General features: G+C 47.8%; 4 protein-coding genes across 4 annotated transcripts; 3 read left to right on the top strand and 1 right to left on the bottom strand.

Moving 5' to 3' along the window:
* Positions 1 to 177: 177 nt before the first annotated feature.
* FPOAC1_007772 (uncharacterized protein) lies at positions 178 to 4,136 on the bottom strand (the record flags this gene model as incomplete). Its single annotated transcript, XM_044852222.1, has 2 exons — positions 178 to 984; positions 1,032 to 4,136. 2 exons carry the CDS (start codon positions 4,134 to 4,136, stop codon positions 178 to 180), a joined length of 3,912 nt encoding a protein of 1,303 aa, XP_044704892.1.
* A 370-nt stretch (positions 4,137 to 4,506) lies between these two features.
* Positions 4,507 to 6,762, top strand: FPOAC1_007771 (uncharacterized protein; the record flags this gene model as incomplete). Its single annotated transcript, XM_044852221.1, has 5 exons — positions 4,507 to 4,541; positions 4,593 to 4,724; positions 4,782 to 5,469; positions 5,515 to 5,854; positions 5,903 to 6,762. 5 exons carry the CDS (start codon positions 4,507 to 4,509, stop codon positions 6,760 to 6,762), a joined length of 2,055 nt encoding a protein of 684 aa, XP_044704891.1.
* A 3,646-nt stretch (positions 6,763 to 10,408) lies between these two features.
* FPOAC1_007770 (uncharacterized protein) lies at positions 10,409 to 12,181 on the top strand (the record flags this gene model as incomplete). Its single annotated transcript, XM_044852220.1, has 7 exons — positions 10,409 to 10,521; positions 10,556 to 11,050; positions 11,108 to 11,113; positions 11,166 to 11,197; positions 11,251 to 11,422; positions 11,482 to 11,554; positions 11,609 to 12,181. 7 exons carry the CDS (start codon positions 10,409 to 10,411, stop codon positions 12,179 to 12,181), a joined length of 1,464 nt encoding a protein of 487 aa, XP_044704890.1.
* Positions 12,182 to 12,824: 643 nt separating this feature from the next.
* On the top strand, positions 12,825 to 14,487 carry FPOAC1_007769 (uncharacterized protein; the record flags this gene model as incomplete). The annotated part of the gene is made up of 5 exons (XM_044852219.1): positions 12,825 to 13,061; positions 13,110 to 13,132; positions 13,183 to 13,394; positions 13,441 to 14,096; positions 14,266 to 14,487. 5 exons carry the CDS (start codon positions 12,825 to 12,827, stop codon positions 14,485 to 14,487), a joined length of 1,350 nt encoding a protein of 449 aa, XP_044704889.1.
* Positions 14,488 to 14,865: the final 378 nt, after the last annotated feature.

Genomic DNA, 14,865 nt, shown 5'->3' with positions numbered 1-14,865 from the left:
ATTGAACTTGAGACCAGAAAACTGAATGACCCAAGAGGAGTGATCTAAGTAACATGAATGGATCTACTGATTTCGTCTCTTATACTTGTGATGGCGAATCTTGAATGCTGCAAAGAGATCTCAACACCATCAATGGGAGCCACGTAATGAAAACAATTATTTTCCTACACCCACAGCCTAATTACCAGTAGCGATACTATGTCTAACTCCCAAACTACCATTCGTCAAAAATGACCTCGCATCCCTCTTCACAACCTCTTCATCCGCCTTTTCCAAAGCAGACCCATAACCTCCACCACCAGGCGTAAGAATAATCACCCGATCGCCCACTCCAAAATGCGACGTCTTTCTCGGTCCTAGTGAAACCTGTCTCGTAGCACCTGTAATGGGATCCTTTCGAACCCAGATATTCTGTCCTCTCTGTCCCTCACCTCCTCCCTCAAGACCATACGGTGCAGTGACTCTTCGATCAGTAAGAACAGAAACTTGAAGCGGCATACGGAATTCCATCTCGCGAACACAACCGTCTCCTCCGCGCCATTTTCCATCACCGCCGCTGCCCTTGCGGATAGAAAATTCGTGAAGAATAACGGGGTACCGCTTCTCCAGAATCTCGGGGTCTGTGATGCGTGTGTTTGTCATGTGAGTGTGCACTGCACTGGCACCATGCCATCCTAATCCTGCACCTGCGCCTCCGCAAATAGTCTCGTAGTAGCCGAAACCCTTTGTTACTTCGCCTGTAACAGGGTCTGTACCGCCGCACCCAAAGCTGAGGTTGTTCATGGTTCCTTGTGAAGCGGCTGCTGCGTTGAAGGCGCGGAGGACGAGATCAGCCAACTTTTGGGATGTTTCGGTTGTGCAGCCTACTGTGGCTGCTGTTGGGGACGGCGAGAGAATGGTGTTGTCGGGGCAGATGACTTTGATGGGTTTGAGACAGCCTTGGTTGAGAGGGATGTCGGTGCTAATCATTGATCGGAGGCAATACTAGAATTTGTTAGTTATTGTTATAGAAGTGTGATTAGGGGACGTACCATGATGACAGAGTATGAGCAGGTAGGAGGTGCATTCAGGTTACCAGAGTGCTCAGGACCAGTACCGGTAAAGTCAAATACAGCTTCACCGGTCTCCTTGTCAACCGTGATCTTGAGCTTGAAAGGAATACCATCGTCATTGTATTCAGTCGCCTCCAGAACACCGTCGTACTTGGCAGCAATCTGCTTCAGCAGATCTCTAACGGATTGCGCAGCATTGTCCTGAATAGCGTGCATGTACAGTTGGACAACAGGCCAAGTAAACTCCTTGATCAGAGATCGGATCAACTCAATACCCTTCTGGTTGGAAGCTACAGCGGCTTTGAGATCGGCAATGTTCTCGGTGAGAGTACGTGTGCCACTGCAGCCGGGGAATGAAGCAGGGTCTTCGTAGAGATGCTTGACAAGACCGGCTTCGTCAAACACGCCTTGGTCAATCATCTTGAATGATTCAATAGCAGCGCCTTCTTGCCAGAGTTCTGTCGAGTTGGGAGGCATAGAACCAGGAACAATACCACCAATATCAGCGTGATGACCACGGTTGGCAACGAAAAAGATAATCTCCTTGGGGTTCTCTTCGTCATCGAAAACGGGCGTGATGGTGGTGATGTCGGGGAGATGAGTACCGCCTGCTTGGGGGTGGTTGCTGATGATGACATCGCCTGGCTTGAGTTCTCCAGCCTTGTATCGTTTCGCTTGGTACGCGATGGCAGTACTCATAGACCCAAGATGGCTGGGAACGTGTGGTGCATTCGCCACAAGACCTCCGTCGGCAGAAAAGATGGCGCATGAGTAGTCCAGTCTCTCTTTGATGTTGACAGAAATAGAAGTCTTTTCCATGGTGTGGCCCATCTGCTCGGCGACAGTCATGAAGCGATGCCCAAAGACACTGAGTGTAACAGGATCGACGGTCTCTGTTGCGACATTTTGTTTCTCAGCCTTGTCGACCTCGAGAATAACGTGCTCTGGGAGAATAACTCCCTTGCTCAGATGGTCAACCACGATGGTCTGTGTCTTGTCAATGATCATGGCTGGACCTGTGATGTGTACACCAGGACTCATGGACTTGAGCTGGTAAACTGGAGTTTCTGTCCAACCGTGTGTCTCGAAGAAGATCTTCCGAGAAAAGATGGGCGTAGGAACGGGAGTCAGGCCATCGGATTTGTACTTTTTCAGTTCCTCGAAAGGACTTGAGATGTTGAGAACGCGCGACTTGCCAACACTTCGAACACGAACATCATCGATAAGGATGTCGCGGGACTGGGAAAAGCCAAACTCTTGTGTATGTCTCGCCGTGAAAGCAACGCCAGCATCGGCGACATTCTCCGACACAGAGATCATAAGAGAGGTGTCGCTTCCTTGGTAGCGCATGTTGAGGAAGTACTCGTGCTCAGTAGACGCAGCATCGAAGCCCTGGGATTCAAGACCTTCAGAACCCTTAGAGGAGAGAGACTCCAAACGGGCTTTGATCTCCGGGACGACCTGTTGGGAGAAAGTGATGGCGGAGGGTTCTTGATTCTCTACTACGACATCGGCCAGGGCCATACCGTAGGCAGAGAGAATACTGGAGTAGCATGGAATAATGGCTCGCTTGATACCGAGATCTCGAGCGATAAACACAGCATGTTGACCACCTGCGCCACCAAACGATCCAAGGTTATGACTTGAAGCGCCATATCCACGACCTTCGCTCAATGTTCGAATTGGTCGAGTCATGGTAGCGTTGGCAATTGACAAAAATCCGAGGGCCAATGTCTCGGGTGTGAAAGGCTCACCACCATCCTTTTCCTTGTTGACTGTTTCTGTCAAAGCAGCGAACTTTTCTCTGACAATCTCGCGGTCAAGTCGCCGAGGGAAAAAGTCGGGGATGATTCGGCCAAGGAGAAAGTTGGCGTCTGTGACTGTCAAGGGACCTCCTCGACCGTAACACGCAGGACCAGGATTGGCGCCAGCACTGCTTGGTCCGACCTTAAGCAGTCCATTCTCCCAGGCCAAGATGGAGCCACCGCCTGCAGCGACCGTGTTAATGTCGAGCTGAGGAGTTTGAATGGTTACTTCGGCAATGGTGCTCTCAAAAATGTGCTCTAGAGCACCAGAGTATCGAGCGACATCTGTACTGGTACCGCCCATGTCGAAACCCAACACCGGTGTTCCGTCGGCGTCATCATAGCATGTCCTGGCTAAGCCGACGACGCCTCCCGCAGGACCACTGAGAACACCTCTTAGTCCAGTAAACTTGGACCAACTTGTGAGACCGCCGTCAGACTGGCAGATAAGAAGCTTGTTGGCACTCTCATCCTCTAGTTGTCCCTTAAAGTTCTTTCTGAATCCATCGAGGTATGCAAACGTCATTGGTGTGAGGTATGCATCTGCGACGGCGGATTGACTTCGAGGCACGTACTTGGCCATGGATTGGAGAACCGAAGAGGCAGATACTTTGAATCCCATTTCTTCAGCGAGCTTGGTGACTTGTAGCTCGTGGTCGGGATATGTGTAGGAGTGCATGAGACCAATGGCAATGTTCTCAAAGCCTTGGGTCTTGAGATTTTCGAGGTCGGCGCGCACAGCGTCGAGGTCTGGCTTCTTCATGATCCTCACGACTTCGCCCGTTTGGCCAAAGACGAGAGCTGGATCTGAAGATACGTCGATAGGACCATTTGAGGGTGCTTCGCTTGCACCTTCAATTGTGATGCGCTCATCAACTTCCACCACAGTCTCGTAGAGTTGTTCGAGACGTCTGACAGATAGATCAAACAGATCTGGTCTTGCTTGATTGCCAATAAGGAGAACATCTCTGAATCCTTTCGTCGCGAGGAAAGCTACGCGATCACCCTTTCTTTCAAGGAGTGCATTCGTAGCGACTGTTGTTCCCATGCGGATGGACTCGATGGGGTCAAGGTCTAGTAGCGAGCCTTTTGGTATTGTTGTTTCTAGCGCATTTTCTAGAATTTGTCGGATACACTCTGTAGGCGCGTCATCGTATTCATCTGGACAGACAGAGAGAATCTTGAAGACAATGTGTTCTTGTCGACCAGGGACTTGAGCCCAGGCGTCTGTGAATGTGCCACCGCGGTCAATAGCGATGCGGATACCTTGAGATGACATTGTGAAGTAAAGCTAAGGGGGTATATGACAAAAAATGCGAGAGTGAATGAGTTGAATGAATCGCATTTTGATGTTTGGCTTGAAGATGTTTGTATTATAGTAAAGAGTCTGGGGTAGTGTAAGTGAGTGGATTCAGCGCCTGCCACCAGCGGGCAATTGGTTCCGAGATTGATTACTCATCGGCAATTTTTAGTGAAGCCGACTTATCGCGACCGGCAACTTGCAACTTGCCGATGACATCTCCACTCGGCATCATCAACGTTCCCAATCCAAAGGAAATAAGTCCTTGTTACCCCGGACAGACCCGCATATCCCCAGACCTTGGGAACCATTTTCATTACTCAATCACTTTACCGAGAGACTGGACGAGATGAGCACAAGACGTCCGAGAAGACTTTTAGCTGCGTGAGAACGAATCCTTGATTGTCAGAAGTGATTGAGTCTGATTGTTATTAGTTGTCATAGGTGCCATTCGCAAAAGATCAAGTGTTCTGGTGACAAGCCGTGTCATTCATGTAGTTCTACAGGCAGGGCGGGTGAATGTGAGTTTCCTGCCAACAAAGAACGCAAGATTCCTGTTTCTGAAAGGTAACCCTTGGGTAATTGTGAATTTTTCGAATTATTCTGCTAATAATTCATGCTCAGTTACCTCAAAAAGCTCGAAGAAGATAGTCGAAAACTACAAGCCATTGCGAGCCATAACCAAACACCAGAGACTGAACCAACCTTTACTCCCCAGAGTAACCAACACCCTCAAAATGATTACGATCCACCGTCACTCTCGAAAGAAGAGAGTAATCTTTTCAATCCGCTCTTCGATAGACAACCCGAAAAGCCCATCCAAGAACGCTCCTCCGAACCAGGTTTCATAGGCGAAGCGTCATGCGCAGCCTTTAGTAACCGACTCTTGTCATGTCTCGACGACACATATACACCTTCAACGGCTGGTCTATCAAACTACCATCGACTCAGCACATACACAAGGTTACCCGCCGCACAAGGGTCGGAGTTTCCAGAGCGGATGCATGTTAAGCTACTACTCAACGTGGCTCGACGCTTCATCGGAAATTACCACCCTTTGTTTCTTGAAGTTACCTTTATGAAGGAGATTGACGCAGTATATCGAAGAGAGATGGTACCTTCGTCGTTGTGGTTGTGCAAGTTCTATGCTCTCATGGCTTTGGGCGAGATATATACTCATAGAAGAGGTGTCGGGGATAACAATAGAGTGCCGGGTACGAATTACTACGTGAGAGCAGTGAGCTTACTGCAGGAGAACCAAGATTGTTATGAAGAACCATCCTTGATGCAAGTAGAGGTTCTCACACTTTTGGTAAGTAACCTCTATTCCACAATTCACTCGCTAACATTCCGACAGGCCTGGGCTTCTAATGTTTTGGGCCGCATCCGAACAGCATACTGCTACAGTGGTATCGCCATGCGTTTAGCCCAAAGTCTCGGCATGCACAGGTCTGCATCGCGACACACAACCCTCACACCAGTCGAGCGAGAGAGTCGAACACGGACATGGTGGGTTTTGTACTTTTTCGACCGTTTCTCAGCTTCCAAGCTAGGGCAGCCCATTACAGTCAGAGATGAAGATATAGACGTCGAGATGCCTAGCCAAGAAGGTTTGACGAGGGAAGAAATGGCCGAGTTTCTGGATCCACAGAATCTCATCACGAATATTAAGCTGGCGAGGATTATTGGGAATATTTGTGAGTCTTCTCGTTTCAAAACGGTTTGCAAGGCTAACGGTTTATCAGTGACACATATATACGGTATACCGAAAGCCACAAACGGTCTTTATATCCATCAGGTACATGGTATACTAAAGCAACTTCGAGAATGGCATGACGAACTACGACCCGACATGCGCGTCAAAGAACGTGGGACTCCCAGACCTGTGGCGAGTCTTCACCTTGCATATAACCAATGCATTATACAAACAACTCGTCCCGTTTTGCTGCATCTATTCAAGACACAATTTCAACTGGGTCCCAAACCAAGAGATGACGTTCCACCTCGACAAAACGTTTCATCCATCACACTAGCCCTGGCGGAGAGTTGTGTCAATGCTGCTCAGGCGTCTAGCCGTATCGTTGAAGGACTATTTCTTGATGGCAGTATTGCTACGTTTGGATATTGGGATGCGCATCACATATTTTCAGCAGCCATGATTCTCATCATGTCAGCCGTTATGAAACCCACAGCTGTTAATTCTGACCATCTCGAGACGTTACTTAGTGTTTTACGCTCATTGAAGAATGATGGGAACATTCCAGCCGTGGACTTTTGTGAAAGACTATCACATATCCAAACTCGAGTTTCGACACTCAGAGCGACGGGCCGTTTAGATGGTGTTCCGCCTACTACAAGACCACCTTCACCGAACGAAAACCTCGATTCATCTGCAGGTCAGAACCAACCGCTTCAGACACCGATGAGCATGGATACAGAGTGTAATGGGGTTGTTGATTATGATAATGTGGATATCCTAGGAAACCCACTTATCGGGAGTTTCTTGGATGGGAATCAGGTTCAATGGCTGGATATTCTTTTTGCAGAGGATGGGACGTTGAAGGAGTTTGCTTCAGAGATTGAAGATCAATTTTTGTTTAGGTAGAATCCCGTTGGTCTTTTACCCGATCTCGGCATGACTCGCTAAACGATATCAAGACAAAGCTTGTGTTTCTTATCTCGCCAGATTGTTTTATCTGAGCTTATCATACCCACTATGAATGGAAACATGTTATCAATATCTCCGAGAACAGAGACTATACCTAAACTGACATAGAACAAGACATCTAGAAGCCCTATCTTTCGTGACGAGGCTGCATCTTTCGATTATTGGACTTCGAGGAAAACCCACATCAATAGAACAAGACATCGCGGACGTTGAGTCAAATGCGGAAATAAGCTCAGTGGTTATATTTCCGTTACAAGTCCGAATTCCAGTCTCATTTGAAAGCGTGTTGACGGCGTGCCTAAAGCATAAGGTCCTCAGTTTGACAAGGAATGTAAGCATAACCAGGGTTCAAATCCACGACACTCCACGACACATTTGTGAATATGGCGTGGATATGGATGCTGACTAATAACTTCGATGTGGAATGGGTGGAAATGGATCCATTATGGAAATGAATCCATATTGTGGAATTTGTGGAATGACCTACTTTGTCTAACAATGGTAATTAGTGGGTCACATCCAGGTCTTGGTGACGTCGACGTTTTTGTCCATTAGAATCCTATCTAGCGACCCGATCAAACCGGCACGCAACCAACTCCGTAGTGTCTGACAAAGCCCAATTGTACTGGCATCTAGCCTATTGCGGCTCTTGGTAACCATGCGGCCAGTGGTCGAGAATAGCCTCTCACACTCGGCTGACATTGGTGGCACAGTAAGCAGATCCAAGGCCATTCTAGACAACCGGGGATTTGAGCCGCCTTATGTGCCAGTATTCGTAGGGATCTGTGACAGAAGCATCAGCATCCTCGATATCACGCTGCCACTGCTCGTATTCATCAAGATCCAGACCGCCAACCGAGGACCTAGGGGATTGAGCTGGGGATTGAATTGGCGACTCGGTAACAGAAATCCCTCCAGCCGTCAGTCCTCGCTTCTTTGTGCGCCACGCTGTGAACTTGTTTCTTGAGGTCTTCAGCCGCTTATTGGCAGGCAACTCAATCTCTGGGTCATCAACCTCCAGGTCCCTATACTCTCTCACCCAGAGATCCTGGACCATCTCCTTCGCCTTGGTAATCCACAACTGTCTTTCGTCGTCGTCTCCCCACAAATCGTCAAACAGTGCCCACCGGTAGGCAGGATGAAGAACTGCGGCGCCATAGACCAGGGGGCTGTCGTTCAGATGCTCGTAGTATTTGTTCAATTTGAACCAGCCCAGGTTGATGTTGACAGCGAGATGATGGCCGTCCGGAAAATTGGCGACTGCTCTTTTCGCGGTTTCGAGGGTTTCGAGAAGAAATTCGTACGCATGAACAAGATCCCAGCTTGTTCCTGTACAAGTCAGCTGTTAAAATAAGAATCAGGCCGCTTTTGAGAAGTCTAAGGCTTACCAGACAGTGGAGGGTCGATCTCGTTTTCTTCGACCTTTCTCTGGTGTTTTCCCTGTCCATCACCCTCAAGGCCTCTCACAACCAGCTGGAAGTCAAGCAAAATGTCGTAAAGAGTCCCGAGCACATGCCAATCATCAGCTGTCATGCGATTCTCTTCCTTCAGGAAGAAGGGCAGCTTGGAACCCTTTTTGATGTGGCCAGCTCTCGTCAAGTTGACCTTCTCCCACTCGTTTGATGCTCTCTGGACAAAAGAATTATAAAATGGCCTCAAGGCGAGAGTGCGCTCAATCATCGAGAATTGAGAAAGCCACCGGGTAGCATTGTCGACCACAACTCCAACTGGACGGTGTTTCTTGAGCTGAGCGTCATCAGAGAGTTGGCTCTCGACAGCTTGTACCTTCTTGAGCATATCAGTCCACGTGTCCGATCTGCTCACCTCCTAGGTCTTCGTGAGTATAACAAATAAAGCAGGTGACTCAGCCACCTACAACAGCAAAGTTATGCCATTTTCCAACAGAGCCTCGCCTCCTCCAGACTTCATGCTCCTTCGCTGCCGTGTGAAGTCCTTCGAAGACCTCTTTCTCGAAAGCATCCGGGTTCTTGCCATACAGCATCTGTTTCACTCCTATGTTGACAACGTGGCCAACGCAGCGAACTCATCGCTTCTCCCAGTCGAAACCAAATTCTAATCCAAGCTCCCCCATCGAGGTTTTATTGTTACCGGCATTATCCAGTGTGAAATATCCGAGTTTATCGCTGATCTCGTACTCCCGAATGATCTCGATAATTTGCCCGGCGATATTCTCGCCTGTGTGCGGCTCCGTAAGCTCAGGCAGTCCGAGAACGCACTTCTGCGGCCGATTGTTTGAATCCCGAAACACACATGTGATGCCGTATAAGGCGTGTCGGTTACCAGACTTCCAGCCATCGTACTGGATATGGATCTGTCCCGGACTCTTTCGCAAAGCATCCTTCACTCTTTCCATATTGTTGGTAAATTCTCGTTCTGCGATGGCACGCACGGTCACGTCAGTAATGTTAACTTTTGTGATCTCAACAGATGGATTGAGGTAGTTGAAGATGTCTCGAAGATCTTGATCGTTGACGATCCAGAAGGATTGGTTAGAATTGACAATCCAGTTGACAAGTTTCTGCTGGAATACAGTTTTGTCGAAACGTTTGATCAAGGTATTGATCAAATCTTGTTCCTTCGGCTCCTTCGGGTTCAACTGTAGGATTGTTGCAATGGACTGATGTGCTTTCTCGGATGCCTTTGCAGGCTTTTGCCTCTTGCCTGTCGGATCCATGATGCCATTGTGGTCCGTGTACAGGTGACCCTCAGCGTTCTGCAACCCTTTGATGGCATAACTCTTTGGCCTCGGCCGCTTTTGCTTGATGCAAAGGCAACACACCCATCGGCGTTCCCCCTTTTGGGCATGCTGGATATCGTAGCCGAACTGATATACCCATTGACGCACTTGGCCGTCTCTCTCCGTCAAGGTCCAGCCTTTGTAGAGCTGGAAGAGTCGTTGATTGTCTTCTTCTGTACGTTCTGGAACGGGTGTGGTTGACTTGGTAGGATGAAGGGTGGCCATTTCGATTTGGGATAGTAAGGGCGTGAGTAATAGTAAACCGTCCTAGAATAGACTTGTTTGAACTTTGTGTACGGGTAAAACGGAGTGGAAAATTGTTGCTGTTGCGTTGTTATTGCCGATGGAAAGTACTTAGGGTATGCGCTATTTCATAAGGAAATCCAGGTATTTTCAAACCCCACCTAAATTTTCATTCCTTGCCACAATTTCCACATGTGGAACATGTGGAAGGGATTCCGTGGCGTGGATATGGAAATGCTGAAGCCTACGTGGAATGGAATGGAATGGATATGGATCCACATTGTGGATCCATATGTGGATTTCGTGGTATGGATTTGAACCCTGAGCATAACATACTAGCGCGCTTTTGATGACTGTCAGACTGAGCACAAATCCGGAATTTTAGAATGGTCTCGATGGATTGGCTTGTCAAGAAGAGCGATTGAATTGTTTCTGTTGGTGTTGGTGGGAGACCCTGACGAGAACGGTGCATCAGGTGGAAACTCAGCCTTGTGGCGAGTTGACACATATATATATCATAGGTTTATTTGTTTCCCAAAATCCACTTGGCGTCTCTCTCTTGTACGATGTATTTATCTGAAAATGCTTCCATTTAAAGCTGTTATTACGCTCCTGTGGTTTGGTGCAGTCAGCGCGTTCCCTGCTAGCCAAGGCCTTGATAAAAGAGCAACGGGTATGGACAATCTGAAGCCGACGTAGGCCTACCAGGAAACACTGCTAATACCCAAGTACCATCTCAGTCTGCAAAATTGGTGACCGAAACCTTCTAGCCTTGAAAAGCCACAAGGCCGATGGATCAGCTTTCTGCTCAACATATCTTCAAACCACCAAGACTTCAACCATCACACCTGTTGCTAGCGCCACAACGACAAAATGGATGACAAGGTCTGTAAGGCTAGTTGTTATTCAAAAGGTCCACTTCATAGTCAAACACATCTCCAGAATTAAAGTAATGAGGACGGCGTCTACAACAATCACAAAGACAAAAACCATCAGTGTCACCGATGTTGGGACCAAGAAGGTGACAGGCACGAGAACAGACAAGATAATGAATACAGACACGGCTCAAGTGACCAAGACGGGTACAGCCCAAATCACGAAAAGGGTCACTCGGCATTTTACTATCACGGCCACAGCTACCGTCTACACGACATCTACCCGGGACGTCACAAGGACTAGTACCATGCAGCTTACTGAAGAAGCTCCAACTACAATCACTGTCACGTAAGTGTCTATCTCAGTCATATTTTATGACTCTCGACTGACTGATACCCATAATAGTCGCACGTAAGCCAAATGACGTTGAGACCAGGAGACATTTGTTGCTAATTCTCAACAGAGAGGAAGCTGCGACAACGATAGTGCCAGTCCGTAAGATATATACCACTCTAGTTGAAGATAACAACTTACCAACAACTGCTTAGCGTATATCTGTGGCGCTAGAGGCCTTTGGACTCGACAATATATTATTTCTAGTGGTGACAGCTCATCTGACTTCGGCTCATTCAGCTTATGCAAGGCATTCTGTTCAACCAAGCCCGGAGCTATGAGCTTTGCTTATGGCCTTGGCGGTTGTATATGCTTTAGTGCCCTGACGTTAGCAGACCATCCGACTTCCTGGAGAAGCACAGTAATACAGTACTGACGATAGCCAGGTACGTCCATTTGAGCAGGATCCCCGATTACGACATCTTTCTTTCCGATCTAGCTTGCCCTGCAGAAACAAAGGTATGCCGAAGTCAACATGTCAGATTTTTAAAAGTGACTAACTCTTTCCTGAAGCCTCTCAAACGAGCCGCGCAGGTCAACAAAAGAATTCCTGCATACCTACCACTCAAGGGTGCTAGCGATGTAAGCAGGGCTTGTTCATGCCATATCACCAACAGACCAGCTGCGCCAGCTACTTCAACAGTAAAAGCCCTCAACGCCAAGCTGGTCACAGTGACGAGTCATATAAAGGTTTATAATAAGAGAAGGAAATATATAACTACGACCTTTCGCAGAACCGTTGATTTAACCTACTTCAAGACTACAACCAAGACAGGCTACAACACAGTAACCATTACAAACCGCCAAAGTGCTACAGTCACTCAACCTGTTACTGTCACCGTCACCCATGTCAAGACGGTGACTGTCACTCACGTCAACAGCGTCCAGGTTACAAATCACAACACTATCTATACTACCAACATCAATACTGCCTTGGAAACTGATCTACAAACGGAGATTGTTACTGAAGTAGATATTTATACCGTCACTGAGCACGAAACAATTCCTGTGACCGTCACCAAGGCTGAAGTGATAGAGCCGCCGCTGGTGACTGTTTATGTGGCAACCACAACCATTTATGGGTAGAGGGTCGGATGAGCTATCAGGAGTGTGAAGGATATAATCTAAGCATGAATCGATGAGTGCCAATCTTGTATCCACAAAAATACTACATATTTGAAGATGGTCATTGTTGGAGTGGTCAATTATGATATCCAAGCGTTGTAGAAAAATTAAACTAACGATTAGACCTGTCCAAGATCCCGAAGTGTTCATCCCTCGGAAATCTATGCGGCAATATTGAACCACAGCCGAGTTGTTCCACAAGAAGATACCACCCGAACATCAAATGACATTCCATCAGCCAAGACGTTATCAAGCTAGATAGAGAATCAACCCGGCAACTTTTGACTTGCCGAGCACGCGATTCATGCACAACCGGCAAACTCAACGGTAAACCCCTCACAAGCCGATCCCGGTCCAAACTGCACTAGGCAAGTCAACTCGCCGATCACTACGTAAACCCTGTTAGCATTATCTCCAGATTCTGGGGTCAATTCAGCAAGAGATACAACAATTCCCGGGGTAGTCCCAAGACATGACCGCGTGCGGAGATAAGCGCATTTTGCATGGGGGGGTTCTTAAATGAAGAGAGACCCTCTTCTTTTTTTTTGTTTTTTGTTGTTCCTTCTCTCATCATTCTTTTTGGTTTATGAGATAATTCGCCACAATGACTTCTAAACCTATTGATGTTCTTCCTGACAAGGAGATCGAAGAGCAGCGCGCTACGGGACAGGATGACGTCTACATCGACCCAGAAGCTGAAAAGGCTCTTTTGAGAAAACTTGACATGTGGATTGTTCCGCCTGTTATGCTTTTGTATTTACTGAGTTTTCTGGATCGTGTAAATATTGGAAATGCGAGACTTTATGGTATGGAGGAGGATCTTGGGTTGGTGGGCGATCAGGTATGTTTTAACTGAAGTTTGAAGGGAAACAAACTAACTTGTACGCAGTATCAACTTGCAGTTTCAGTCTTGTGAGTTGCTCCTTTGGCTTCCAACCAATTGCTTGTCTAATGAGTGGTAGATTCGTCACATATATCGCAAGCGAGTTGCCGTCAAACCTTGTCATCAAGAAATTCACGCCTTCGAGATGGATCTCTTTCATCACCGTCTCATGGGGTATCGTGGCCACTCTCACAGGAATCGTGCAAGATTTCAAGGGTCTTATCGCATGCCGTGTGCTCCTGGGTGCTCTCGAGGGTGGTCTGTTCCCTGGTCTAGCCATCTACCTCACAAGTAACTCTCCCAGACCTCCTTCAACTACTGAAACTAACGCGATCAGTGTTTTACACGAAAAAGGAATACGCCCTCCGAATCGGTTATCTCTTCGTCAGCGCAGCCATAGCAGGATCCCTCGGTGGACTTTTAGCCTACGGTATCGGTCACATGGACGGCGTAGCAGGCCTTCGCGGCTGGCGCTGGATCATCATCATCGAAGGCATTCCAACATTCATCCTCGGTATCGCAGTCTGGTTTTGGCTCGCAGATGATCCTGACTCGGCACACTATCTCACCGTCGCCGAACGCGAACTCATCGATGCCCGCATGCGACGACAAGTCGGACACACCAAGTCCTCCAGCCAAATGCACAAGGAAGACGTTTACGCTGGTCTCAAAGATTGGAAGATTTGGCTCTTCTGTATTGGTCAATTCGGTGGTGACACCATTCTCTACGGCTACAGCACTTTCTTGCCTACAATTATCCGCGGACTGGGTGATTGGAACAACGCGCAGGTTCAAGCTCTTACAATTCCTTGCTATGCTATGGGTGCTATCACGTACATTGTAGTTGCATGGTTCTCAGACAGGACGCAGCGAAGAGCCATTTTCACTGTTGTGCTTGGTCTTGTATGTGCTGTAGGATATGCCATCCTCGTCAGCACTGCTCCATCTGGTGTACGATACTTTGGATGCTTCCTCGCCGCTATGGGATTGTATGTCATTGTTGGTTTACCTCTTGCTTGGCTTCCCAGTAACAATCCTCGCTATGGAAAGCGAACCGTTGCGACGGGATTGCAGCTTACCATCGGTAACTCTGCAGGTATCCCAGCTCCATTTGCAAGTCACACCTTTATCTCTACGATGCTCTTCCACTGACATTTTTTAGTTGTACAAAACACACGAGGGACCTCGATTCGTCAAGGGTCATGCTGTGTCTATGGCTTTGGTAGCCATGTCTTCACTCATCTATCTTGCCTTTTGGGCTTGGTTCCGAAAACAGAATAAGAGAAAGGATGAGGGTAAGGAGGATTGGAGAATTCAGGGCTTGACTGAGGAAGAGGCTGAGGAATTGGGAGAGCATAACCCGAGGTTTCACTACACATATTAGGAATTTACGCTGTCACCAGAGACCGCGTTTAGCTACTTTCAATTTAATATTAAATTCAGTTCCTGAACTTATACACTGCCATAACGGCTATTTCAACAGCCGTAAAGATACAAGGGATTCTCATCGTACATCTACCAGGGCCAATACTGGCAAATGTGGACAAGTCTCCCGCGATGGCGATCTCGTCGCGGCCCGACGTAGATTCGACATGAGTCTGTGGCAAGAAGATTCGTGTTGAAACAACTGCGAAGAGGTCAGTTGAAGTAAATGTTGTCGCTTCAACCGATGGTGACATCGATGAGAACTATTTGGACTTGTCCGTGGGTGCTTTCAAGTCTATTCCTAGGGTTGAGAATGGGGTGGAACCAGTTACTTGGA

This window comes from Fusarium poae, chromosome 3 (assembly GCF_019609905.1).
Source record: "Fusarium poae strain DAOMC 252244 chromosome 3, whole genome shotgun sequence".
Taxonomy (NCBI): Eukaryota; Fungi; Ascomycota; class Sordariomycetes; order Hypocreales; family Nectriaceae; genus Fusarium; species Fusarium poae.
Note: the sequence above shows the minus strand (reverse complement) of the source record. Positions and strands in the feature narration are given on the sequence as shown.